Source organism: Apodemus sylvaticus, chromosome 21 (assembly GCF_947179515.1).
Source record: "Apodemus sylvaticus chromosome 21, mApoSyl1.1, whole genome shotgun sequence".
Classification (NCBI taxonomy): domain Eukaryota; kingdom Metazoa; phylum Chordata; class Mammalia; order Rodentia; family Muridae; genus Apodemus; species Apodemus sylvaticus.
This window is the reverse complement of record NC_067492.1, coordinates 15,342,912-15,370,742: the sequence shown is the minus strand read 5'-3', so window position 1 is coordinate 15,370,742 and position 27,831 is coordinate 15,342,912. Positions and strand designations below refer to the sequence as shown.

The 27,831-nt window shown below is 44.4% G+C and overlaps 1 protein-coding gene across 1 annotated transcript; it reads left to right on the top strand.

Moving 5' to 3' along the window:
* The first annotated feature begins 6,199 nt into the window (after positions 1 to 6,199).
* On the top strand, positions 6,200 to 23,538 carry Nudt7 (nudix hydrolase 7). The gene is made up of 4 exons (XM_052166983.1): positions 6,200 to 6,309; positions 8,650 to 8,803; positions 20,057 to 20,215; positions 22,725 to 23,538. The coding sequence occupies exons 1-4, from the start codon at positions 6,275 to 6,277 to the stop codon at positions 23,085 to 23,087; spliced, it is 711 nt and encodes a 236-aa protein (XP_052022943.1). The 5' UTR covers positions 6,200 to 6,274; the 3' UTR covers positions 23,088 to 23,538.
* The last annotated feature ends 4,293 nt before the right edge of the window (positions 23,539 to 27,831 follow it).

Here is a 27,831-nt window from a genome sequence, read left to right as displayed (position 1 = left end):
CATGCATGGTGAGCCAACATTCAGCAAGCTATATTATGTAAGAAGCTCTCCACTTGAAGCCCACAACAATCCATTCTCCAACCCTGGAGCTTCTCCTAAGTTGGGCCTCCCTGTGTTGTTAGGGAATGGTACATTTTACTCCTTGGTAGCTAACCATTCTTCTTCTCTCTGGGGCTAACCATAGCACTAAGGTGTCAGGTGGCTCTATCAGTGCCTGTTGGACTCAGCAGGTTACAAAACAATAGGAGAAGACATGAAGGTGTAATAAAGAATGTGGGGGATGTGTCCTGGGGCCTTGGAGGGAGGGGTGGAAGAGAGGCATTGTGTGTGTATGATCAAGATGCATTGTTTACATGTATGAAGGGGGTGGTCCTGATGCTGAGGTCCTGTTCCCCAATTGGTTCTTGATTTGTCAGTAAAGAAAGCCAGGGCTAATTGTTGGGCAGAGGGTACAGGTGGGATTCCCGTGTGCCAGATGGAAAAAAGCAGTCGTAAGGAAGGAGAGGAGAATTTTTGACATGCTTTGAGATGAAAAGACCACAACACCCATGTGAGGTCTTGCGAGGACCTGGGGATTGTGGCCACTGCTACAGGTGGGTGGCCAGGGATGTTTGACAGTGGCTAGGTGTTTAGGGCTAGGTCTTTAGGGCAGGTGGAGAGATGGGGATAAAAGTATTAATAAGGGCACCTTTTTCCAGGTGGGAGACAGAAACGCCCAGCAATTGTGCCAAGAAGGCAAGTTGTAAAGGAACAAACTGTGTATGTGTCCTTTTGTCCACAGATTCAAGGGATGCTGGGTAGGAGCTGATATTATGGCAGGTTCCAGAGCAAAATAGCAAAAAACTACATGTTGCACATGTATGAAATGGTGAAAGAATAAATAAAAGATACCTACTTTAAAGTGAGACTAGAGAGACATAGCTCACCTGGCAAAGTACTAGTCATAAGAGAATAAGAACTGAGTTTGAATGATCATCACCACTCCCATAGAGTGAACACTACTTGGCTTAGGAGCTAGGGGGCGTGTCATGAGATGATGAGGCTGAGAAAAGGGTCTGAGTGGGTGGGAACCGGAGGGAGAACAAGCCTGGCTTCCACCAGCAAGCTGTGTGGTATTCATGTGTGAGGCTTGTTCTGAGCTTTCGTCCAGGAGCTTAGCTATTAGTGATTGACAAACCTTTAAATCAAGGAAAGAAAGGAGGAGACTCACATTCTCTGAGCATTATTTTTCCAGTGTCTTATCTTACTGTTTCTCTGCAGCCTACCTGGGTCCCACCCCACTGCCTGCAGCAACCAGGGAAATTAATTACTTCCCTACTGTGCCCTATTCCCCTGAGCTCTTAAATCCCTTTGCATTGATAAAGCTCTTAATGGTGTCCCTCTAATTGTGAGCTGTGAGCTCTTCTTCAGGTAGCCTTTGCTCCAGAGGGCTTGGGTGGCCTGAAGGTGAAGCTGACTCTGGGATGTGCTTCTTTGAGAGGCCTGTACGTGAGTGATGTGGCTTTGGGGGGCCAATTTTGACCTTTCTCACCAAAGTTTTTCTTCCACACTTTTTTTTTTAAGGAATTGTGTTCCTACTGGTAAATATGTGTAGAGCTGCTCAGAGAAGTCACTGCTTTTTTAAAAGGCTACCAGTTGATTACCTACTTGGTACGTACTCTGTTACCTACATGAGTGTTTGCTGAACACACACACACACATCTATCACGACACATTTCACAGTGTGATGCTACAGCCACTCTATGCTACAGCTTCCAGCCTTACGAAAGCCACAAAAATTGAAATTTTCCTATGTGTAGTATGCATGAACTTGTATTCAAGCGCACATGTATGTGTGGGTGCTTGTACCTTTGTGTATGAAGGCCATGCACAGTGTGTGTGTGTGTGATTCATGTGCATTTGGGCATGCCCATCAAGAGGACAACCATTATTCCTGATTGCTTTTAAGCATCTCACTGATCCCAATTGATTCCCCACCATGCATCCAGGGTCTCCGTAAAACCCAGATTCCTAGTTTCTCTTCGTTGGTGAAGAAGGTTAACTGCCATCTTGCTGTGAGAGGCCAGGCCTTTCCCTGTACTTCCAGCTGTATCTACAACTGCAACATCCCTTTTTTATTTTTTTACAGTGAGGCCCTATAAACAAGACTCTGTAGCCAAGCTGGCTTCTGCCTACAGTATTGTCTTTATCGCCTTGGGTGCCTTAGTCCAGATGGATGGGACTAATACCTGGCTCTACCATTTACTTGTTGTGTGATGTTAGGATTCTAACCCAGGACAAAGAGCTCAGGTGCATATTTTACACACCAAGGCAGACCTGACTGACCTTCAGGTTTTCCCAGCATCCCTCAGTCCCTACGTGTAACAGGCCATACCTCATCCTCTGCCCTGAACTTTCCAGTCCAGGGGCTGGGCTTCCCTCCTCACAAGGCTCTTGCCTAAATAATCCAGACATTTTGGGCTCTCCCCACTTCTCTCTTCTCTCCCCATTCTTTGTATTTTCTATCCCTCTGTGTGTGTGCTGCTGCTCTTTCTTTCTGTCCCCACTCTGCTCTGCCTCCCCCAAATCTCCTCGGTGACTTGGGCCTCGACCCTTGGGACCAGTGAACCTGTCCCAAGATCTGCTTCCTAATAAACCTGCCTTTATATATTCTAATCTAGCTTGAACTCACTCAGTTTGATGGCAGAGAAATAATTTATCATGTGGCAGTGTGAAGATACCTGAAACCTTTAAGTCTCAGCTGGAGTATCTTTAAGGGCAAAGAGTCAATCAGTAGAAATTTGAAGAAAAGAGACTTCTCAATAGAAATCTGAAGAAAGGAGACTTCTCAGATGGAATTCTCAGCCTTTCATTAAACTCTCTGAACCGTGGTCATTGTCCCTTCCTATTCACACTGTGAATGACTAAAGAGGAAGGTTGTATTAGCAGTCATTCCTCGAGACTGAGAGGCCTGAAGGTCAAGGCTCTCTGCCTCAGCCATGGCCCCATACTTCTCACAAGCAGCTATGCCATGGAAATTGACTGAGGAATCATTTATTCTCCCTCGTAGTCAGACACACCTAATTCACAAGCCATTTGCTTTTCTCCAGTGTGTTGAAATATGCGGGTTCAGAAGTCAGAATGATGTAGCCTCAAACCATAGCCCTGTGGCCTCAAGCATGATATTTGTATTTTCTAATCAAGAAAGAGAAGATGACAATACCATCATTGTAGAAATAACCCTATTCATTGTCACTCTGAGGAATTTTTTTCTCACTTTCACATGTCTGCACATGCACAATCATGCGTGTGTGTGTGTGTGTGTGGTTGTGTGTGTGTGGTTGTGTATGTGCCCTGAACTTGATGCTGAGAATGATCTTCAACCATCTTCTACTCTACTCGTCGAGCAAAGGTAACTCAATCAAACCCAGAGCTAACTGATATGGCCCACCTTGCTAGCGGTCTGGGAATACCCTGTCTTTACTCTCCCAGGCTGCAATTATAGCTAGACTAATATGCCTACCTGGCATTCATGTGGATTCTGAGGATCTTTACAAGCAAGAGTTTCAACCAACCTGGGAGGCTCTGCCAGTGCATGACAAATATGGGGGCGGGGATCACTCTCAGACAACCATTGAACTGAGCAGAAGGTCCCCAATGGAGGAGCTAGAGAAAGGACCCAAGGATCTGAAAGGGTTTGCAATGCCATAAGAGGAACAACAATATGAGCCACCCAGTACCCTCAGAGCTCCCAGGGACTAAACCACCAACCAAAGAGTATACATGGAGGGACTCATGGCTCCAACTGCATATGTAGCAGAGGATGGCCTTGTTGGACATCAAAGGGAGGAGAGGCCCTTGGTCCTGAGAAGGCTCGATGCCCCAGTATAGGGGAATGCCAGGACAAGTGGGAGTGGGTGGATAGGTGAGCAGGGGGTGTAGGGATGAGTTAAGAGTTTTTCTGAAGCCGGGCGTGGTGGCTCACGCTTGTAATCCCAGCACTTGGGAGGCAGAGGCAGGCGGATTTCTGAGTTCGAGGCCAGCCTGGTCTACAGAGTGAGTTCCAGGACAGCCAGGGCTACACAGAGAAACTCTGTCTCAAAAAAAAAAAAAAAAAAAAAAGAGTTTTTCTGAGGGGGAGGAACCAGCAAAGGGGACATTTGAAATGTAAATAAAGAATATATTTTAATTAAAAATAGAAAAAAATAGTTTCAATCAGTGAGCCATCTCCCCAGAATCCTGCTCTGAGGATTGACACTGAGGTATATGGAGTGCAACTATCAGTATTATTAGGATGTCTTAGTTTCAACCCTCCCCAGCTTCTCCTGGTATTGCACTGCTCAGATAACCAGATAAACCACAGGGTGCTGGGTCAGTGATTTTAAAAACCGAAACAGGGTTTCTCTGTATAACATCTCCAGCTGGCCTAGAACTCACAGAGATATAGCTGCCTCTGCCTTCCAAGTGCAAGATTAAAGGCATGGGTCATCATGCCCAGCCAGGTTTTAGTGTTTGTTTTTTTTTTTTTTGTATTTTTTGTTTTTTTGTTTTTTTTAAGTCTTAGGAATGGGGATTGGAGAGTTGGCTCAACAGTTAAAAGCACATATTATTCTTTCAGAAGACCAGAGTTCAGTTCCCAGAAGGCACACCAGGTCGCTTATATGCCTGTAATTCTAGCGTGTGTATACAAACAGGCTTATACCTATATACATAAATAAAAATCAACTTAAAATCTCGGGAATTGAGGTAAAACTGTTCCCTTAGCCATAATGGGATTCTCATGAGTCCTAAGTAGTTTGGAATTATTCTTCCATTAAAAACAATATACAATGAATTATATTTTTTACTATACTGATGTAAGGATGAATATAATTCAGTTTTTGACTCATATATTATTTAATTTTACATTCAATTTCTTTAAATTTTAAAAGAAGAAAAGAGAAATATAAAAGAAGTTGAAGACATGAATTTGGGAGGCAGACGTGGTTGGGGCTTCTGGGAGGAAAAAGAGGAGGGGCCTGAGAGGTGAATATTATTGTAATCATTTACATTGTACTCATGTGTATACGTGAGTAGATACATTGTACTCATGTGTGACATTATGGAAGAATATATGAATTGTAAAGCACTGTCATTGTGTGTCAGACAGTGTGCCAGTATTTGGGGGAGACTGCCTTGCTTCCGCCCCTGCCACTCCCCCCAGTTACCCCCCTGAGTTCCTCCCAGCCTCCCCACGCACATTTCTCTATCAGCTCTGTGTGAGGTGATGGCATATTTCTCCTGTGCCATGAGTTTACTCTCCTGGCTCTCCCATTGCTCGGCAGTTCATCCCTGAAGACAGGCACAATCCTCAGACAGCAGCATCTATGTACACTTGGGACCTGCCACCCTCCTGGGACTTAGTAGGTGTGTGCTTCTGGGCAGCCTACATTGTAGCAGGACACTGGAGACATTAATACTGGGGTGGGGGGTGGGGAGCAGAGAGAGCTATGTGTTAGACACTCTTTTGACCAGGAGTGAGGAGCTCCTCCTGGTTTTCCAAGCCCCCAACTCTCTGCCCAGCCTCCTTTTCCCTTCCCATCTTCTGAGCCTACTTACCTGAGTTCCATTCCTGGAACTCAGAGGGTGGAAGGAGAGAACCGACTCCTGCAGGTTGCCCTCTGACCTTCACACATGTGCGGTGGCACACACACACACACACACACACACACACACGCACACACACTCGTAAGTAAAGTGTAATGTTTTGGTTTTGGTTTGGTTTTTGGTTTTTCAAGGCACAGATGTTTCTCTGCATAACAGTCCTGGCTGTTCTGGAACTCACTTTGTAGAGCAGGCTGCCCTAGAACTCACAGTGATCTGTCTGCTGCCCCTACCTCCCAAGTGCTGCGATTAAAGTCATATGCCACCACGCCCGGCAAGTGTAATTATTTTTTTTAATTAAGTTCTTTTTACAATTGCTTATTGCAAATTTTCTCACATGCTTTATGATTTTGAAGAAGCCCACTCTACCAGACAGCAGTGTTTTTCAGTGTATTCAACCTTTTAAACCGGGTCAGCAACTCAGCACCACCTTTGGACCTAACTCCGTCCCAAAACTGCCCCACCTACAGGCCCCGCCCCTGTCGGGGTCTAAGACCTTCCAGTCTCTTTGAAGCGCCCCGCCCTCAGCCTCTCCTCCCTGCAGAGTCCCCGCCCTCACTCCTGGCTGGGGCTACTATGCGCACGCGCGCGCGTCAGAACTATTTGCTTCCTGAAGTCTCCAAACGCCGGTAAGAAAGGTTCTGCAGGGCGGATGCCGCGACCTCGTGAACTCCTGGAGCCTGTCAGGTAAAGCTCTCGGGTTTCAGGCCCTGGAGCCCGACCTAGCCAGGCTCCGATCACTGCACAGGCCTGACTCTGACACGCTGTTTATCCACACTGCAGTTCAGGCTCCCCAGGGCCCCCCTCCAGCCGAACTTTCTCCCTCTGCTCCTGCGGACAGAGTTGGGTTTCACCTAAGGAGATTCACACTCACGCAGGCGTGTCCTCATCCCCCCAAGGTCACAGCGGTTCCCTTTTGTCTTCAGGAACCCCCACAGTGGAACCTCAGAACCCAGAGAGTTCTGCATCAGCCATATCAGGTTCAAGTTCCTGGGTGGCTTCTTCCACCCATGATCGAGGTTCTTGGTCAACGTACTGCTCCCAGCCCGGGTTCACATACACTACAGAATGGGCCAGCCCGGTTCAGAGCTGTTACTCCTGTTTTGACGATATAGTCTCGAGACAGATTTTTGTTTTCCTGCTGCCGCTGGGCAGTTCTAGGGTCTGTTTAAAAGCCTTCTTCCTGCTTGGCTGGCTAATTGTCTCTTCTGGACAGGAGCCTATGAGCATTGGCTGTACTGTGTACTAGCTTTCATTGACCCTTTCCAGGACATTTGACTGGTTTGCAGCCAGCTCTGTCACATGGAGGGGGCGGGGCGGTGGTGATTAACACAGCTGAGGGCCACCTTGTGCATGAACTGGCCACTTACTCTTAACCGCTACCCTCAAGCAAGTTACAGATGAGGACTTTAAGGCTCCAGAAGATGATGTCAATATTTTTTTCCCATGGGTAGCCCAGGCTGATCTTAAACTTTTGGTAGTCCTCCAGCCTCAGCCTCCGGAGCACTAGGAGATTACAGGTGTGAGCTAGCTCTGGCTGACCTAAACATCTGCTTTTGCACAGTCATACTTCAGAATAATGAGAACTAATGTACGCTTTCTACAGCCACCATGACAAAGTCTTACTGAACTGTAAGACTTAAGGCATAGCAATTGGCCTTTCTTGGGTCTGAAGGCCCCATAATCAGGTCTGAAGTCCATAATCCAGGTGTCAGCAGGAACAAAGTCAGAAGTCTCTGGCAGTGCTCCTTTGCCCCTTCTAGCTGCTGGTGGCTTCTGATCATCCTTGGCTTATAGCAGCAGCTTTGGGGACACTAGTCCCATCTGTGTGTGTGTGTGTGTGTGTGTGTGTAGCCTTTGCCTTCAATGACACCTGTCATTGGATTGGGAGTTCTCTCTAAATCCAGGATGATGCACTCTCAAGAGCATGAACTACTTACATCTGCAAAGAACCCATTTCTGAATAAAGCCACATTCCCAGGCTCTAAGTTGACACGAATGAGGTCACTGTCAACACGCTGTGCAAACAAGGAGCATGCTATGATATGAAGCATAAAGCTTGTCCGACCGAGGGGCTCAGAAAGGGCCACAGGAAAATGGCGCCCTTTGTGGCGATGAATCTAAACTTTTGTGTAGCTATCAGTAATGGTTCTCTCAAATGTGACAGTCCCTAGAGCTGCCACGGTGGCGATCTTGTCACTTTGGAAGTTGGATCAGGCACTCATCCTCAGGCCTCACCTCAAAGTTACTGAGTCAGGTTTTGGGGTAAGTCTCCCGGAGTCTGTTGGATGCAGACATGTAGCAGATCCTGTGGCTGTTTGAGTTTGAGAATTAGTTTGACAGGGTATCTGTCATGGCAGAAGGACCAGGCAGGCCTCATAAAGAGTTGTTGGCACACCTGTCCTGTCTGCATCTAACAAGAGTAATTCCTCCTCCAAAGCACTAGGAACAGAACCGGGGCCTCCCTTGCTAAGCAAACGCTCTACTACTGAGCTACATCCAAAGCCCCTCATTTATTTTTTATTTTGGGACATAGTCTAGAGTTCAAGTTCTTGAACTCACTCTGTAACCAAGGATGCTTCAACCTCCCAAATAGCTGGGACTACAGTGCGGTCCAGTTTACTTCCAGATGTCAAAGTTTAAGTGTCAGGTTATTGGGGGAATGTTTTACCATACATACTTGCTGTTTGGTTTGGTTTGGTTTGGTTTGGTTTGGTTTGGTTTGGTTTTTTGAGGTAAGGTGCCCTGAACTCCCAATGGAATTTTAAATTCAGTCTGCTTTTCAAAGCCAACACACATATGCAATGTGGATTTGGAGTTTTTTTACCTCAGTTGGTTTTCCCAACACATGCCTTTTAAGTGCTGTGATTTCTGCCAGGTTATTGGAAAACTATAATGAGACTCAGAAGTGAAATCCAAGATACATACACACATGGCCCCCCTCCCCACACACAAATAGATTGACAGGGCTGGGTGCTTGCTGCCACAGCTCCGCTTACTTGCTATTTTGATTTGTTTTCCTCTCAGAAACAATCTGATAGATGATGCCAAAGCCCGCTTGAGAAAGTTTGATGTCGGGAACAGATATGCCCACTTGTCCTCTAATAAATACTCTGTCCTTCTGCCACTGCTGGCCAGAGGAGGGAAGCTGTACTTGCTGTTCACAGTCCGCTCAGACAAGGTAGGTGACAAGAAGCTCTTGTGACATCTCAGGGCTTTTAAAAACATCCTCTGTCACTGCGTCTTCAATTCAAGGCTGCCATTATCAAATGAACTTTCAGTCATGATGATGGACGCACAGGACGAAATGGACTTGGTTTATATGGTGATTTTAAGACACGGGCTTGTTTGCTCTGTAGCTCAAGCTGGTCTTGAACTTATGACAGTCTGCCTTTCTCTGCCTCCCAAGTGCAGACTAAGTTTTGGTGTTCATTTCTTTAGTGTGTGTGTGTGTGTGTGTGTGTGTGTGTGTGTGTGTGTGTGATTATAGAGACCAGGGGAAAAACAATGAGTGACTGCTTCTGTAACTATCTGCCTTGTTACCTTGAAACAGAGCCTCTCCCTGAACTTGTAGCTTGTGGTTTTAGTATAGGTACGGCTTGTGTGCTGCCACAATCTCTCTCCACCCCACCCAAAAAATGGATGTTCAGATATGCACAGCCATGTCAACCTCATAAAATGGAGATACAAATGTATAGAATCAAACATTTTAATGCACTGAGCCACCTCTTCAACCCAACATAGCATCTTGAAAAGAGGTTTTAGAAAAAAAGAAGATAAAAAGAAAACTATCTTTTAAGAAATGGAAAGCACTTTTAGACCAGGGTTTCTTGATGTTGGTGCTTAAACAGCCTTTGGGGCCAAAGCACTCTTCATTGAGGAGTCTTCTTGTGCACTGTTGGATATGTAGAGTTGTCTTGACCTCTACCATGTCAACGGCACACACAGGCACTTCTGTGTGATGATATCATGTCTCCAGACAGTGCCGGGAATCCTGGCAGAATGGGGGTGGAACATTACCCCATCAGTAATGACTCCGTTAGACTAATCCACCTCAGGTAAACTAGAACCGACTGTCAGTGGCCCATGTTGAGTGCAGGGTTGAAGTTGTGCACCTTCTCAATTGACAGCCATAGCAGGCTCTGTGTTCCTGTCTCTCACGTAGTTGCCCTTCCTTACTGTTAGAAATATTTCCCAGAGACAGTTGAAGAAATGGCCATTTCAAGGTTATCCCAAGATAGAAATAAAAAGGACACAAAATTGCACGGCCTTTCAAGCAGAATAATTAAAAAAAAATAATCTCACTGATAGCATATGTATATAAATAAAGGTGTCAATAAATACCCTGATTCACACTTTTTAACATAATTTACTCTTATTTCATGTGCATTGGTGTTTCTGCCTGCATGGATGTTCGTGTGAGGGTGTCAGAAGCCCTGGGACTGGAGTTATAGGCAGGTGTGAACTGCTACGTTGGTGCTGGGAATCGAACCCAGGCCGCCAGTGCTCTTCACTGCCGAGCTATCTCTCCAGCCCCCAAATACCCTGATTTCAATAGAACCATGGCAGTCCTCTTCACTGTAGGACAGGCACGTGATACAAGTCCATGCTGTGATCAAAATCCAGTTTCTCAAAGGAGAGAAACACTCAGCTGCAACCAGGGGCATGGGATCTGTTCTCAGCTCTGCTCCTAAGCACAGATGAAGTGCTTATAACCCCCTCCCCCTCCCCCTCCCCGTGTGTGTGTGTGTGTGTGTGTGTGTGTGTGTGTGTGTGTTGATTATCAGAAAAACAATAAAGCCAATATAAGACTAAAGCCTCTGGCCAGTGGTACTGATTTGATAACAACAGTTATGCCTGATGATCATAAAGGTCATTTTTATTATTTACTTTTAATTTTTAAAGATTTATTTCTGTGTGTGTGTGTGTGTGTGTGTGTGTATGAATGAATGAATGAATGAATGTAACTGTACCACTTGTGCTCAGTGCCCACATCGGTGGGAAGAGAGCATTGAATACACTAGACCTGGAGTCCTAGGTGGTCATAAGCCACCACATGAGTGCTGGGAACTGAACCTGGGTCCCTTGCAAGAACATTGCAAGCCATTTTAACCACTGAGCCATCTCTTCAGCTCCTCAAGGTCATTTAAAAGATAGTTAAAATCCCCTTTACTCTGACTGCAAGTACTACCTATCTGTGAAAGAGGGAAGCAGAGTGCTCTCTGCGTCTGCTCCTGGGGACTGCCCAGGGCCTCTTGCCAAGATGTAGCTCTAACATGAGCCTCATCCCCACTCCTCCTTTTATATTTTATGTAGAGACAGGGTTTCCCCAAATTACCCAAACTGGCCTTGAACTAGATCCATGAGCACACCTTGAACTTGCTATCCATCAGCCTCAACACCCCAACCAGCTGGGATCACAGGCATGTAGCACCAGGCCTGCTTCTGGAAGGCTTTTTTTTCCCTTTTAAACTAATGTGTTGTTGTTTAATGTGTTTGTGAGGGGCGGGGATATGCATACTATGGTGCAAGTGTGAAGATCTGAGGACAACTTTGTGGAGGCTGCTCTCTCCTTCAACCTTTATGAGGCTTCCAAGGATTAAATGTTGGCATCAGGACCTCACCAAAAGTGCTTTATGAGCGGAGTCATCTCACTGTTCCCGGATCAGAGTTTTTAATGTCTTAAAACCTCGTTTTTCTCATATCTAGAGATAGGACTGTCTTATGTCAGTGTGCAACAGAGCCAACTGTCTCAGTGTCTGGCACATGTCTGTGCTCACTGGCATTGGCTGTTCCTTGTTGCTTTTCCTCTTTGCCCAGTCCAGCATAGCTAAGGCCTCCTTTCAGAGACCCAGAGTCCTGGAGCCTGGGGTCTTTCAGCTGGCTGAAAGGTTTCAGGGTTCTAGGATTCAAGGGATCATTAGGTGGAATGTCCTTTGGGGTAAGGTATGTATTAGAAGAGTTAGTAATGTCATGGGCAGACAGACAGACAGCATGGTAGAGGCTCTGATGCAAGATCAGATCTATGAGGCGGAGTAGGGGTCTCCCTTCTTATAGATCACAGAAGAGGGGATGTTTTGGTGGTAGTCGGATGAGTTCCAGGCTTAGGAACTTGGAAAGGATATAGGGTTTTGCATTGCCAGGAAGGATTGCATGACTGTAGAACAGGTATGAGGTGAAGAGAAGTGGAGGGGCAAGTCATTTGAGCTATGTTCCCCTCATCCCGGTAGAAGCAGGCTTCTCCGTGGCACTCTCACACCCTGAGGCAAGCAATATCACTGAGGAAGGAGAATGTTTTTACGTGTGTGTGTGTATGTGTGTGTGTGTGTGTGTGTGTGTGCACGTACATATATATTCCTGAATACAACTCCCTCAGTCCATATTATGTTAGTCATACATGTCTTGGGGACTGACCATTTGTTTTTGGGTAACAGCTGATATGTTCTTCTCTGTGAAGACAATGTCCCCTCTTCTCACTAATCCTTAGTGGCCTGCAGTTCTCTGTTGAGGCCTCTTGGGCTTTCCCCCCTCCTCTTTGGCATGTCTCTTAGCATCATCCTTGGTCAACTCAAGTTCAGGCCATCATGTTGGGGAGAGTTTACGAATGTTTCGTATTCGTGTCAGAAGCTACATTGGGTTTTGAGACAAGAGTCTTTTGCTGGCCTTGGACTCATCAAGTAGACTAGGATAACATATATACATGAAGTAACAATTGGTGCAAAAAATTGTAAAAAAGACATGAATTTGAAAGAGAACAAGGAGGGGTGTGTATGAGAGGGTTTTGGGAAAACTTGAAAGGGAAGGAAGAAGTGCTTTAATTCTATTATAATCTTAAAATAAATAAAAGCCAAACAAAAGAACCCAGTGTAGATGGCAGCTAAGGAGTGGTACCCAAAGTTGACTGTTGGCCTCCACATGTACATGTAAGCAAGTGGATCCATTCAATCACACATGTACACCCAACAGACATACATGCAGCTTACACTATCTATGGAGGGAAAAGATTATGAGCTCCCTTGAGTCAAGAGCCCTTGCTGGTTCCAACAACCTGTGAACAGTTTGTTTTATTTTTATTTTTTATTTATTTATTTTTTGTAATGTGCTTGCGCCGGCACAGCAGAACACTTTCTAAGAGTAGACAGAGTTCTCAGGAATCCAAAAGGTCCTTGTTCCCTAATAATTGGAGTTGAGGTGGAAGGCCACTTGAATTGAATTGGCATGCTCTGGGTCTCTTTGAAGAGCTTTCAAAACACGTTTTAAATCAGGTCTGTATTTCCATCAAGCCTGTAAGTCCTTGAGGATGCCCCTGTCACCGGCCACTGTAGTGTTGAATGTGCAAACGATAAATTACATGTTAGAGGTGATGTAACAGGAAGTCTGCTTTTAAGTCTTTTGTAAGACATGCTTGGCCCATACTGGGGCTTCTGAGTGGAGTGTTTGTGAAGCTTACTTGGGTAGGAAAGGGTTGTTGTCAGGGTTGGGTTTGGAGAACAGGACAGTACCCCTGTCCTCTCTACTTTGGACATTGTAAAGAATTTTTCTCTGTGTCTGGAGCCCTCAGCAGCCTGGGTGGACCAGGTAGCCCTGTCTAGAGGTAGAACTCTGTTCTGTCTAGATGTCTTGAGGTTCTAGGACCAACTCACTTTCCTTCACAGGCTGGACTGTGGTCATGCCATCCTCAAATCGATTTAATTTCTGATCTGCTGGGTCAGGATGAGGCCTACCTCGTGGTGGGTAACCATTTGAGCACTTGCTGTTGAATACTGGTAATACAGAAAAAGATAAACAGCCCCTAGGCAAGAGCCCGATTGGGCAAGACAGACTGGATAACTGTATAGTTCAGACAGAACAAAAAAGTATGGAGTTTGAACTGCTTGTGATTCACTAAGGCCTAGGATGTACCAGACATGCCATTTTGGAAAGTGTTTAAGGTGTTAGTAGTGAATTACAGTTTTCATTTTTCCCACTCTCCATTTGGAATTGTTCCCAAATTGGTTGTCGCAGAGCTGTTTACCCATCTGTTACTAGAAGTGGTCGGGATGAGTCTTGTTGCTAAGGAATAGATATCCAGCCACTTACACAAATAAAATCTTACTAAGATCAGCACCCAGGTTTAACTGTGCAGGGACCTGCTTCATCTCTTCTCTCTAAAGCTGGGGGCCTCTACTTAGGCAAAACTAACAGCAAATAAATGACTAGATAATTTTTTTTTTAGATTTTTTTAATTTGATATATTTTTTTATTTACATTTCAAATGATTTCCCCTTTTCTAGCCCCCCACTCCCCAAAAGCCCCATAAGCCCCCTTCTCTCCCCCTGTCCTCCCACCCACCCCTTCCCACTTCTCCGTTCTGGTTTTGCCGAATACTGCTTCACTGAGTCTTTCCAGAACAAGGGGCCACTCCTCCTTTCTTCTTGTACCTCATTTGATGTGTGGATTATGTTTTGGGTATTCCAGTTTTCTAGGTTAATATCCACTTATTAGTGAGTGCATACCATGATTCACCTTTTGAGTCTGGGTTACCTCACTTATGTGTGTGAATGCATGTATGGCATGTTTGTGGGTGTTGATGCCTGGGCACACAATATGTGGGTCCCAGAGATCCAACTGAGGTTGGCAGGCTTGCATAGTAGGCACCTCTACCTCCTGAGTCATCTCCCTTGCCCTAAAGATTCACAACACATCAAGGGATAGGATACACGGTTATTACACAGTAGCGGAGGGACTATTTTAATCTTTGAGTCAATGCCTTGTGGGCTTTAGGGTAATAAAGGAAACTTACTCTTTGGCTTCAGCTCTCTGACTTAGTTAACTGTGTCCCACAGAAGTCTTTTACCAAACATTACAAAGAAATCTTTCATCAGTGACAAAACTTCCAGAATCTTTGTGGGGCTTAGAGTGATTGTCTTTTTGTTTGTTTGTTTTTATTCTTTTGAGATAGGGTTTCTCTGTATAGTGTTGTCTGCCTGAAACTCACTCTGTAGACCAGGCTAGCCTCGAACTCATAGAGATCTGACTGCCTCTGCCTCTCAAGTTCTGGGATTAAAGGCAAGTGCCACTACTACTTGGCTGGAGTGGTGTTTCTGTAGTTGATAAGACTGTGGCAAACCCTTTACTTTTGATGTTACAGGGTTAAACAGGACCCCCTCCCCCACTCCTTTTTATATCCTTAACTGATCTGACTTAGCACAGTGGTGCTCAACCTTCCCAATGCTGTGACCCTCTAATACAGTTCCTCATGTTGTGGCCACTCCAGCCATAAAGCTATTTTCATTGCTACTTCACATCTGTAATTTTGCTACTGTTATGAATCATAATGTAAATAGCTTGTGTTTTCCAATAGTCTTAAGGTGACCCCTGTGAAAGGGTGGTCATGACCCCTGAGGCTGACAAATGCTGACTTAGCAGATAAGGGTATACAGGATGCTAATGAAGAAAACAGAATCAGAGTTAAGTCTGTCACTTTACAAAAACATCTGTTTAGAGAGGTAACAGATCTTATCAGGAGGTTTTCTGATCTGTTTTATTTTTAATTTTTTTGTATACTGCTGTTGTCTTTTTCAGTACTCAGTACTACTGAGTTCCTTCCTTGCCTGTTTCCTATATGGAAAACAACTTAACTTCTGAGTAGGCATAGCGAGCAATAGAAAAAATGGACACAGGATGCTCTGAAAAGGGCCAGGCCAAGGCCAGGCCTGGGGAAGATGCTAAGTCCCTATAGGTTAGTGTAGAGTGTTTGTCAGATACAAGCCCAATGGTATGATAGAGTCTGTTTTATGTCAGTATTACAGCTCACATTTAAAAAAATATTTATTCATTCATTTAATGTATATGAGTACAATGTAGCTGTCAAACACATCAGAAGAGGGCATTAGATCCCATTACAGATGGTTGTGAGCCACCATGTGGTTGCTGTGATTTGAACTCAGGACCTCTAGAAGAGCAGTCAGTTCTTGTAACTGCTGAGTCATCTCTCCAGCCCACCAGCTCACATCTTAAAAGTCTAGGATGAAGAATTGCAGTTAGTAAGAAGATGTACTGGCTGGTTTGTGTGTCAACTTGACACAAGCTAGAGTCATCAGAGAGGAAGGAGCCTCAGTTGAGGAAATAACCTCTATGAGATCCAGCTGTGGGGCATTTTCTTAATTGGTGATCAGTGAGGGAGGGCCCAGACCATTGTAGGTGGTGCCATCTCTAGGCCGGTGGTTCTGGGATCTATAGGAAAGCAGGCTGAGCAAGTCAGGGAAGCAAGCCAGTAAGCAGTACCCTCCATGGCCTCTGCACCAGCTCCAGCCTCCAGGTCCCATCCCTGGCTTCCTCCAATGATGAACTATGATCTGGAAGTGTAAGCCATCAAATAAAACTTTTCCTTCCCCCCACCTCACCCAAAAAAAGACATGTTCAGTAGACAGCCGATGGTTCAGCCTTCCTCTCCCTACTCGGGTATCTGTCACTGATGAGAAGATGTGTGAGGCCATGGCTGCCGAAACAGATCCCATAGAACTCTTCATTCATAGCAGGGAAGAACTGCTGCGCATGTTTTCTGTTTTCAGATGACTCGCCCAGGGCTGGGAGTGAAGCACACTGCAGAACATTTCCCTAGTATGCACAAAGCCCTGGCTCAACCCTCAGCACTGCCAAATTAAATGAATGAATGAATGAATGAATGAATGAATGAATGAATGAAAATAACAAGCTTGCTAAAGCAGAATAATTAGCTACAGAATACTAAATAAAGTTCATAACAGCCTTAGTCCTCTCAAAGGATGGTGACAAAATACCTTATCCTGGATGGGTTATGAACAACAAACATTTCCTTTGCCTGTGGAGGCTGGGAAGTTCAATATCAAGGCATCTGGTGCTGTCTTGTCTTTCTACTTCACAGATGACTGTTTTTCCCTGTGTGTTCATGTTGTGAACAGATCAAGAGGTGTCTGTGCACTTCCTTTATAAGTGCTTTAACTCACTGATAGGGCCTTGCTCATTGTGCTTTTCCGAGAGCCCCAGCTCTGCATGCTATTGCCTTGTGGACCAAGGGTTCCAACATTTGAAGAAACAAATATTCAGGCTTCCAGCGTTCCTTACACAGCTCTGTCACCCCAGGTGCTAAAAATGCCAACAGGACATCTCAGTTGAACTCTGGACATCGAGACCTGACATTAGAGGACGTCATTACATTACCCTGCCTGGGAGCTTGGCACAATTTCACTCCTGGCAGCCTCAGCTCATGTAACCGCCCTGTGGTTCTAACTGTGTGCATGCACGATCTTTGCACACAGTTGGCAAGAGAGCTGGCCCAAGAGCCCTGCTGAATCAGGCTCTGCAGTGACATAGACAGGTGAGGTTGTAAGAGAAACTGGGCTGGGCTGGCCAAAAAGAAAGGGACAAGGGGTGCACCTCTCAGAGATGAGAAAGGAGGAAATAACTGAGGTGCCACACACAGAAACACAGGGTCCTAAAACCAGTTAAGGACTGGAGTCAGGGAAGTGGGTGTAAAAAGAGAGGAAGAGAGCTTCCCCATTCTCCATATGAGTCAGCAAAAAGATGGTGAAATATAGGGTACCAAATGTGATGGCTCCTTGATTATACTGTGTTTTAGCAAATGCTATCTATCTATCTATCTATCTATCTATCTATCTACCTACCTACCTACATACATACATACATACATATATACATATATATGATCATGTGTGTGAGAGTATGGACATGCCTGTGCCGTGGCCTGTTCTAAGGGAGCCAGAGGGCAACTTTTGAGAGTCACTTCTCTCCTTTTACGTTGTCACAGGACAGGTTCTCACATGACTTTATCTCTTAGTTTTCCCTGCTACAGGATCCCAAGCACTGCTCTTGAAGCTTATGCCAGGTAGACTCACATTCTGTAGAACGATTACTGATTAACAGAGGGAAGCCTGTGCTTCTGGCCTGTTCTGCCTCTGCCTATTTGTAAGGATTCTGGAACTGAAGGCGCATGCCATCAGATCCAGCTTTTTATGTGGATTCCAGTGATCAAATTCAGGTCATCGGGCTTGCATAACAAACCCTCCCACCAGCTGAGCCACCCCAGTGGCCCTGGAGCTTCTTAATAAATAGATGGTGTGGTGACTGAGATACAACGCCTAGAATGGAACTGTAATTTATAACTCACTGTGTGAGATCCATCAGGTAATTTAACCTCTGGGTGTCTTACCCTTTCTGGGAAAACGGAAATAATGGTAATCTAATGTGGTTTGTGTGCCCATTAATAGAAAAACTCTGTGATCTGTACAAACAAAGGAATACTATTCGGCCATCCAGGAAGGAAGCACGGGCCAGTGACACAACATGGAAAAACATCACAAATGAGACACATGAGGTCACATGCCATGCGTTTCCCATGAAACAATCTGGAAATCCATTCAGACAGAAAGCAGAGACCAGGGAGTAGGGGGAGGGGAACCCTTAATGGATGTGGTTTCCTCTTGGAATGGGGAGAGTGCTCTGAAACTAGTTATTAGATATGGTTGCACATCATATAATAATAATGAACACACCATTCCATCTGATCCCCAGCACTGCCTAAAACAGAGCACAGTGGTTCAAACCCGCATTCCTACACTGAAGAGATGGAGCAGGAAGGTCAAAGATCAAGGTCATCATTGACTACGTAGCAAATTTGAGGCCAGACTGGGCTGTCTGATACCCAATCTCAATTTTTCCCCAAACATAACAGCTTATAGAAAAATCCTTAAGAAACATATGCCCTGAGTATGGTAAGCACCCATAAAGGATTTAACAAAATCTTCTGTTGATAATACTGCCTTTCTGTTGATAATCTCCTTTCTTTTAGCTTTTATAACCCTCATTGGTGATTGTCTATTTCCATGTTTATGTTGTTTTTTTACGGGCATGTAGAGAAAAAAAATCAGAAATGAGAGAAATCTGCAAGATTATTACTATAAGATGTGTGTGTGTGTGTGTGTGTGTGTGTGTGTGTTTGCATGTGTGTAGAAGTCAGTGGTCAGCATTGGATGTCTTCCTCAATCACTACCTAATTTTTTTGGAAAAATTTTATTGACATTTTCTTCTAACAGTTTGAGAAGGTGGGGTTGGGGGCAGAAAGGAAGTTTTGTAAGGATCAATTAGTCTAGGTAGTACAGATATCAGTATTAGAGGTTTAAAAAAAATTAAGCCATGCTTAATGATGTTCCATACAACCCAGATATTCTGCTCTTTTTAACTAAAGTATTTCAAACTAACAAATCACAGAGATAGTTCCACATTAATATTCCTAGCAACACTAGTCACAATAGATTACAGAATCAACATTAGATGACTACTGGCGGAGGAATGGATCAGGAAAAATGTGGGATGGAGATTTTATATATATAAAGTGAAAATTAGAAGAAATAAAATAAAAACAAAAGCATACCATTTGTGATAAAATGAATGTACTGTTTTCATTTTCTTAGTTCTTCCATTTTATATAGACACATAGGGTCATGTATGTTTGTGTGTGTATGTGTGTGTGTATACATATATATATATATATATATATGTATATATATGATATAAAAACTGCTTAGGGAGACAAAGGGAATGCTAATAGGTGAGAAGAGAAAAGAAAGCAAGGGTTATAAGAGAATTATACTCTATATACAATGTATATATATATATGTATATATATATATATATATACATAATATCTTGAATAAATAGCAACACTTAAAACAAATCAATGAATTAAAATCAGAAAAAAATTATGAACTTGTGAGTTTGCCAAACAAAATAAGCCTGCATTTTTAGGCATATTATCTATGCAGTATTATATTTCTTCAAGTACATATATTATTTATATAGTTAAATTATGATCTCCATTGGGGATATTCTCATGGCTTATAGATACCAGGTATGATATATTAAAAATCTTATCTAAGGGATATGTGGTAAAATATAAAATTAGTACACACACTACACGAATAAGTAGCAAACTTGAATTTAATATTAATATTGAGTAAAAATGTTTTTATAGTTTCACGATGGGGGAATTTTCTAAACAGACATTTTCCAACCTTTCTAATAAGGTTATTGGTGTTTAAAATAATTAATAAATTAAGTTGTGTGTGTGTGCATGTGCACTTGTATATGTGTTGAATGGGTGCACCCATGTACCGTGTACCCATAGCACTCATGTGAGGTCAGAGGATAACTTTCAAGCACTACACTTCCCTCCTTCCACCATGTTGAGTTGGGATTCAAACTCATGTGTGCCCTTCCCTGCTGAGTCCATCTTACCAGCCCTGGTATTTTGGTGTTTTGTTTTGTCTTAAGGATTCAAGGAAAAACTTATCTTGGACTCTGTAGATGCTGAGTTGATACTAACAAGTTGTTGAATCCCTAAAGGATCCTAAAACTGAATGCTCACTTTGAAACTTTGTTCTTTCAATCCTCCCAGCTGAGAAGGGAACCTGGAGCAGTCTGCTTCCCTGGAGGAAAGAGGGACCCGGTGGACACGGATGACACAGCCACTGCTCTCCGTGAGGCCCAGGAGGAGGTGGGGCTGCAGCCCCACCAAGTCGAGGTGGTCTCCCACCTGGTGCCGTATCAGCTTGATGTAAGGACTGGTGTGGGCCCTCCTGAACTCTCCGGGCCTTCCCCATAATTCCCAAGAGCACTGGGCACAGAGCCAGGAGAGCTGGGTCCTTGTTGTAGTCCTTGTGAGCTCTGTGGTCCTTCTCACTCCATCCAGGAAGAAAGAGGGAAACTACTGCAGTGAGTTTCAGACTGGTGCAATGGAACTCTGGGTGTACTTAGAATTGTTCCATTGATGTTCAAGGGTGTATAGTTTTCTCTAGGACACATTGATTTTAAGAACTCAGTTGAAAATGATGCACTGTTATGCAGCATATTAAATGGTGTCCCCTTGGAGGGTCCCAATGTTTTCTGTTTAATGCCATTCATTTTTAATGCACACGTTGGGACTTCTTGTCACAGAACTGCCTTTCTCTCCTCAGCATCATCTTACGTACTGCCCTGTATTGAGTGTTAGGTTGCTGTGGTCTTTGGATCTGTAATGATATCTCACACTTGATGTTATTATGGAAGTTTTAAGATATACTGGATGTCCTTTGGTTCCAGTACCTCATGGTTAGGGAATTTTAAAAGAAGATTTTACTTTTATTTATGCGTATGTAGTGGGGTGACTTGGCATCCAGAATCCCACAGAGGCTAAAAGAGAGGATCAAATCCACTAGAACTGGAGTTCTGAACAGCTGGAAGCCACCTGAGAAGGATGCTGGGAACCCGAACTCTGGTCCTCGATGGGAACAGCAAGTGCTCCTCACTGCTGGCTCTCCAGCCCCTGGGCCCCTCGTGGTTAGACTAGGGTAAGATGTGGGAGAAGAACTAGAGGATCCAACGAGCTGCCTAGAAAGTGCCACTGTTTGTCACCTCACTCCTGCAGGCCTGTTTAACCTTCTCCAGACACCCATCTCACAGTGTACCTGCCTCTGGGTTTCCCCAATCTCTTTTTGATGACCCAGGAACTTCAAACTAGAGACCATACTTGTGTTTTGTCACAGCAGTAGAAATGAAACTAGAACACAGAAGGAAGATATACTTCAGCTCATAGATTCGGAGGTATTGATCCCCTGGCTGGTTGGTCCCATTGCTTTGGGGTCCGTAGTAAAACCGCTCACTCTGGCACACCCTGTCGGAGTTCTCTTGCGACTTCTTCATCCATCCTTCCATCCCTCTATGTGTTTTTCATAGCTGGCAGCTCTCTGCTAAGAACTCGCCATTGGCTAGGTGGAGACAGCTTGAAGGACATCACACACAGAGGGTCAGAAGTCCCTGGACTGACACCAATGCAAAGCCATCCTCCACCAGTGGCTGGGGCTGATCATGGAAACCCAGTTTCTTGTCTCTAGCTAGAGTATTCTCCACAACACCCTGCCTGCCTCCTTCACCAAGCTGTTGCTCTCCATCCTTAGCCTCTCACCAGTTTCTCCTAGCACCATTTTCGTGAGAAATTCCTTGCATCTAAGCCCTTGGCTCAGTATCTGCTCTAGGAAATCCCATGACCTCTGAGAGTGTGCCCTTTTGCAGGACCGAGCAAGGCAGAGGATCTTGGTGACCCATGACCTCAGATTTACTGCCCTAAGGCCATTCTGGATCTCTGTTCCTCTTGTCTCCTCTCTATCAAAGGTTGTCATTCACCCTGAGTATAGTTAATAGTATTGCCTGCTTCCATTCTTAGACATTCTTTGGCTTCCTCCCTCCACAAGAGGTTTACACAGGCCTGTTTAACCTCTAGACACCCATCTCACAGTGTACCTGCCTCTGGGTTTCTCCAGTCTCTTTTTGATGACCCAGGAACTTCAAACTAGAGACCATACCTGTGTTCAGTCCCTGTCTCCCTTGCAGGCTTTCCAGTAGAGGTGAAGACCCTCCATCCAGTAGATACTCAGGGCCATTTGCCATCATTTGTACTTCCTAAATAAAACATCACAATACAAATATGTGTATTATAAATAATTCTGTATCTCTTTTCTCTAAATAGAAGTATGCCCCAAGTAATATCATGTTACTTTTCTGTTGATATGACAACATTCCCCTGTTCACAGCAAGAGGAAAGGGTATGAGACATCATTCCAATGTATGACTTCAACCAGAGTTTAACCTAAGTGTCTGTCAGTGAGAAGTAGCCACGGTGGAGTTTGGAGTTGTTTGCAGATAGTGCTTCCGCTTTGCTCATGTATCTTTACTTGCGTGGAAGTATCTATAAAGTAGACATACCCAAATTTGATTCCTAAGTCAAGTGGATCATGATTTTAATAACACCATTTCATAGTCATTACAATAATACCAGCATGTGTGTATACACGCACGGATAAACACACACACACACACACACACACACTTTGTGATTCTTCTCAGATGCCAACACAAGTGGAGGATCTTTCACACATGGAAGACATATTTGTGTCTGGATCACCACCCCCTCCCACTTTATATGGTATATCATAGCTTTGATCTTCCCTCTCCTAGAAGTGGCCTTAGTTTAATCTTTGAAACGGTATCGCTATACTTTTTAATTTGTGAACTTTGGTTTCTGTTTTCAGAATGATGCGCTGGTAACTCCCGTAGTGGGTTTTCTAGACCACAACTTCCAGCCCCAACCTAATGCTGATGAAGTAAAGGATGTGTTCTTCGTGCCTTTGGACTATTTCCTCCATCCCCAAGTCTACTACCAGAAGCACATCACACACTCTGGCCACCATTTCATCATACATTGCTTTGAGTACACAGACCCTGAGACTGGTGTGACATACCTAATCAAAGGAATGACCTCAAAACTGGCTGTGTTGGCTGCCTTAATTATTTTGGAAAAGAGTCCTTCCTTTGAGATTGAGTTTGATCTCTGTGACCTGATACCATCTTGTGAAAAGACCTTTCTTCGTAGATATTCTTTAAGCAAGCTGTGAAGACACCAAAACCCAAAAGAACATACATTATGGTTTTTGTGTGAATTTATGCTCAGAACAACTGCACCAGCAAGTGGCATCTGACAGGTGTGACTATTTTCCTACAATGTGTGTCTGTAAGGGCCTTGCCTGACTTGTTGTTGCTGCTTTAGAACACTAAAAGTTTTTTCAAAACTGGAAAAAAATGCACTGGCAGGGAGAGATGGCTCAGTGGTTAAGAGCACTGACTGCTCTTCCAGAGGTCCTGAGTTCAATTCCCAGCAACCACATGGTGGCTCACAACCGTCTGTAAAGGGGTCTGATGCCCTCTTCTTGTGTTTCTGGAAACAGCTACAGTGTACTCATAAATAAAATAAATCTTTAAAAAATGTCACTATTACTAGTCATGTTAGGGGTATCTGTCACATAATAAGCACTTAATAAATATTTGTCAAATATATGTCTTACCATATTCATCATATTTAAAGTGCTTTTAATTCATTGTTTTATCTCACAAAAACTTCTAGCTAACCATTCAAATCTTCCCTCCTGGAACTAGGGAGATAGTTCCACCAATACAGTGTCTGTCTTACAAGCATACAGATCTGAGTTCAATCATTCATGTACAATGACCCAGGTGAAGTGGTGTACATTTGTAATCCTCATATTGGGGACACAGAACCAGGCATCTCCGAGGCTTTCGGTCCAGGTACCCTTCTCTACTTGGCAAGCTCCAGGCCAATGAGCGCCTCTGTATTAAAAAAAAAAAAAGAGTTGGTAGTGCCAGAGGAATGACATATAAGATTGACCTTCATATACATGTGCACACATGTACACATACACACACACACACACTTTACCCTCCCTCAATTCCACGACAGTAGAGGTTAAGCTGGGTCAGCAGTCTCCCCAGGATCTTGGCCATCAAATAGATCCCTGGAATTCAGTTTGCAGCAGGTGATGTAGGAGAAAGATGACTTTTCCAGTTATGTTCTATTTAAAAGAGAAAGGCAACTCCCCTGGAGCCCCACTTTCTGTCTTCGGTGAGCTACAGTGTAGATATATCTACAACCCAACCATGACCAGGTAAGTGAAGAATACATAGGTAAGGGAAGGGCAGAAAGCAAAGAATGGTCAGCCCCTGGATCTCTGAGCGACTCTGAAACAAAGCTGCCCATCACGGGTCAGTGATGGACAACAGTAATAAAGTTGTCATCTTTCTGCATTATAACTTTGGGCCCTTTCATTACATCACTGCTGTAACCCTAAAAAAAATATACTCTAACACTTGAGAAGATGAGTATTCATCCAAGCACAAGGGATTGCAAGCAAAATTGATAACCCAGTTCTTGCTCTTTGTATGAAACCCTCTGTCATGTGTGCAGGAGGGGGACAGGACTTCCCAAGCACCAGAAACAGATGAACAGGAGAGGTCCATGCACCTCCAAATAGAACCAGCCATCTCCCAGTATGCTGCTGGCAAAAGTAACACCAATTTCAAGCACAAATCCCAAATCAGAGAGACAAGCATTCCAGACTGCATGCTTTGAGATCTCCTGCCTCCTCGGTGGCTATTGCCACAGACCATGCCTCAGTCCCAGCAGGGATTTCTTTGTTTAATTAGGATATTAACTGTGCGGAGGTCAGAGAGGCTGGTAAGTGAAGCTGTATAATCACAACTCTACGATGCTAATTTCGCATCCTACTGAGAAGTGTTATTAGATTTTCATAACTATAGCTGAAACCCTCCCTAAACCGATCAGTCTGCCAGAGAAGTGTCCATTGCATCTGAGTTTTTGGTTTGGTTTGTTCTCCCCACCCCCCACCCCACCCCCCACCCCACCCCCCCACCCCACCCCCGCAAAGTTGGCAGAGGCAAGTACCCAGTCCACTGCTTTATACTCATAAATGCTTAAATGGTGCAAATCTGGATCCAACCAGGAAAACAGATGTTGGGCGAGCATCCCCATTAACATTCTGTAACTAGCCCTGCATGAGCAGGCCTGAGCCATTTCTGAACAATTACAGAGGCATTCACAAATGTGTATTTACAATCTGACAGCAGTGTAATTGCTGGTTAGATGGCTGACCGCTCTGGCAGTGCAGGATGCCTCCGTTCACACTATTGATGTGAACGACACGGGCCTTGCCCGCTTTCTGGAAGGCGTTGGGGCAGCTGAACTCTACGACCTGAAGACACCCACATTAGAGTGTGGGTATTTATTAATAGCAGCATTATGGTTCCTGTCCTTTATTAATATTTTATTATAGCTACATTCAAGGCTCTATTCTAAACATCAAATCTAGATCAAAGTCAAAAAGTTTTGGGGGCTGGAGAGAGAGCTTCGTGAGCAAAGTTCTAGTCTTTGAACCCATGGGATGTTTGTTTGTTTCTTGTTTTAAAAAAGTTATACAATTGTTTGCAATCGTCGGGCTAGAGAGGTGAAACCAGGCAGAGCCTCAAGAGGCTCACTGGCAGTCGGCAAAACCAAATGGGCAGACTCCAGGCCACTGAGAGACCTTGTCTCAAAATAGAAGAGACAGTTCAGTTAGTAACATGTTTGCTGCCCAAGCATGACAAGATGGTTCAGTGATTGTTAAGTTAGTTGTTCACTGCCCGAACATAAGGAAATGGGTGAGTAAGGTGTGTGCTGCCCAAACATAAACATCCAAGTTTAGATCCCCAGGACTGATATAAAACCTGGACATGGCAGTATGAGTCTGTAAACTCACTGCTGGGGGCAGAGAAAGTGCATGCTAGGGGCTTGCTTGCTAGACAGTGTAGTTGAAACGATGATGACCTTCAGGTTCTATGAGAGACCACCAAAAATAAAACAGAAGTGATTGAGAAAGACTCCTGGAGGTCAGTACCTGGCTTTCCACGTGCAATCATGTGTCATATGCACACCTGAATGCACACCATCACACCATGCCCATATGTACACAAAGATGACTGGCTGGCACCTATGAAATGATGCCCCAAGGCTGGCTGGCCTCTGGCCTCCAAATGCATATACATATGAACATATTCTCTCTCTCTCTCCCTTTCTCTCTCTCTCTCTCTCTCTCTCTCTCTCTCTCTCTCTCTCTCTCTCTCTCTCTCTCTCCTCTCTCTCTCTCATTATTGACATGGTGTGGATCTCAAGGAATCTACAGTGCTACTGACCAGATTAGCCTCAAGGATAATAGCAGCCAGGATAAGAGCAGTCAACGCCAGGAGGACCTGAGCCTTCCTTTTGCATCCCTGCATCCTGTCATGATTGCCATAAAAACCATCTGTTAGAACGGATGTAGACACAGAAGAGCTGTTTGCCAAGTTATAAAACCATCCAAGGTGCCCCTCACTAGAATAATGAGTAAAGAAAATGTGGTGTGCATGTACAGTGGAGTTTATTTTGTTCATACAGAGGAATGAGATTGTGCCATTGGTAAGAAAACAGATGAAACATAATGCTAAGAGAACTAGGACTCAGAAAGAAGATGTCCTGTATGTGTGTGTATGTGTGTGTGTGTGTGTGTGTGTGAGAGAGAGAGAGAGAGAGAGAGAGAGAGAGAGAGAGAGAGAGAGGGAGAGGGGGGAGAGGGCTGGAAGATTACATAAAAATAGAAGTAGGTATATCCTGGCTAGTTTTATGTCAACTTCACACAGCTTACAGTCTCAACAGAGAAAATTCTCACACAGGATCAGGCTATAAGCAAGCCTATAGGGCATTTTCTTAATTAGTGATAGATGGGTGACTGCCCAGCCCATTGTGGCTGGGGACAACCCTGGGAGGGTGGTCCTAGATTCTATATGAAATATGGCTGAACAAGCCATAGGGAACAAGCGACTAAGTGGCACCCCTCCATGACCTCTGTATCTGCTCTTGCCTCTAGGTTACTGCCCTGTTTGAATGCTTGTGCTGGCTTGCTTTGAAGATGGGCCATGATATGGAAGTGTAAGCCCAAGAAGCCCTTTCCTCCCCATGTTGCTTTTGGTCATGGTGTCTTGTCATAGCAACAGTGACCCTAAGACAGGGGGATATTTGGGAAGAGACAGGAGAGGAAGAGGACCAGGTAATGCAAGTGAATTGGTCAAAGAATGTTAAACAAAAATTGCATTATGAAACCTGTAGCTTCACGCCCTTTCTTTTCTAGAAATGTCTCAGAAAAACCAGTGCCCTAGTCCACAATTCCTAAAAGAAGTCACTATTTGGCCCATCGGAGACATATGCCAGGATTCCATCACCCTAGGTCATACAGGAGTCAGTGTGGACTGTTCACATAACTCAAAACATCTCCTGTCTCCACTCTGATTTTGTAAGTGGTTCTGTCAAGGGGACAACCTAAACTCCACATTTCTGTAGCCAACAGCACTGGTAAAGAACAGGAGGCTTAAGTGTAGGTATCACCTCCATCACCACCAGCCATGACTCAAGCCTGTTTTCCATTCTCCAATGGATGAACATTCTGTTTAGGGATATTGTCCTGGTTTGCTTCTCTGTTGCTGGGAAAACACATTGACCAGAAGCAACTTGGGGAGGAGATGGTTTATTTCATCTTATACTTTCAGGTAATAGGACATTATGAAGGAAAGTTAGAGTAGGAACTCAGTGAAGGAACCTGGAGGCAGGAACTGAAGCAGAGACCATGAGGAATGGTGCTTACTGGATCGCTCTCTGTGGCTTGTTCAGCCTGCTTCCCTATACAACCCAGGGTTCCCTGCTTGGCTGGTACCATCCATACTGAGCTTGACCCTCCCAGATCAATCATAAATCAAGAACAG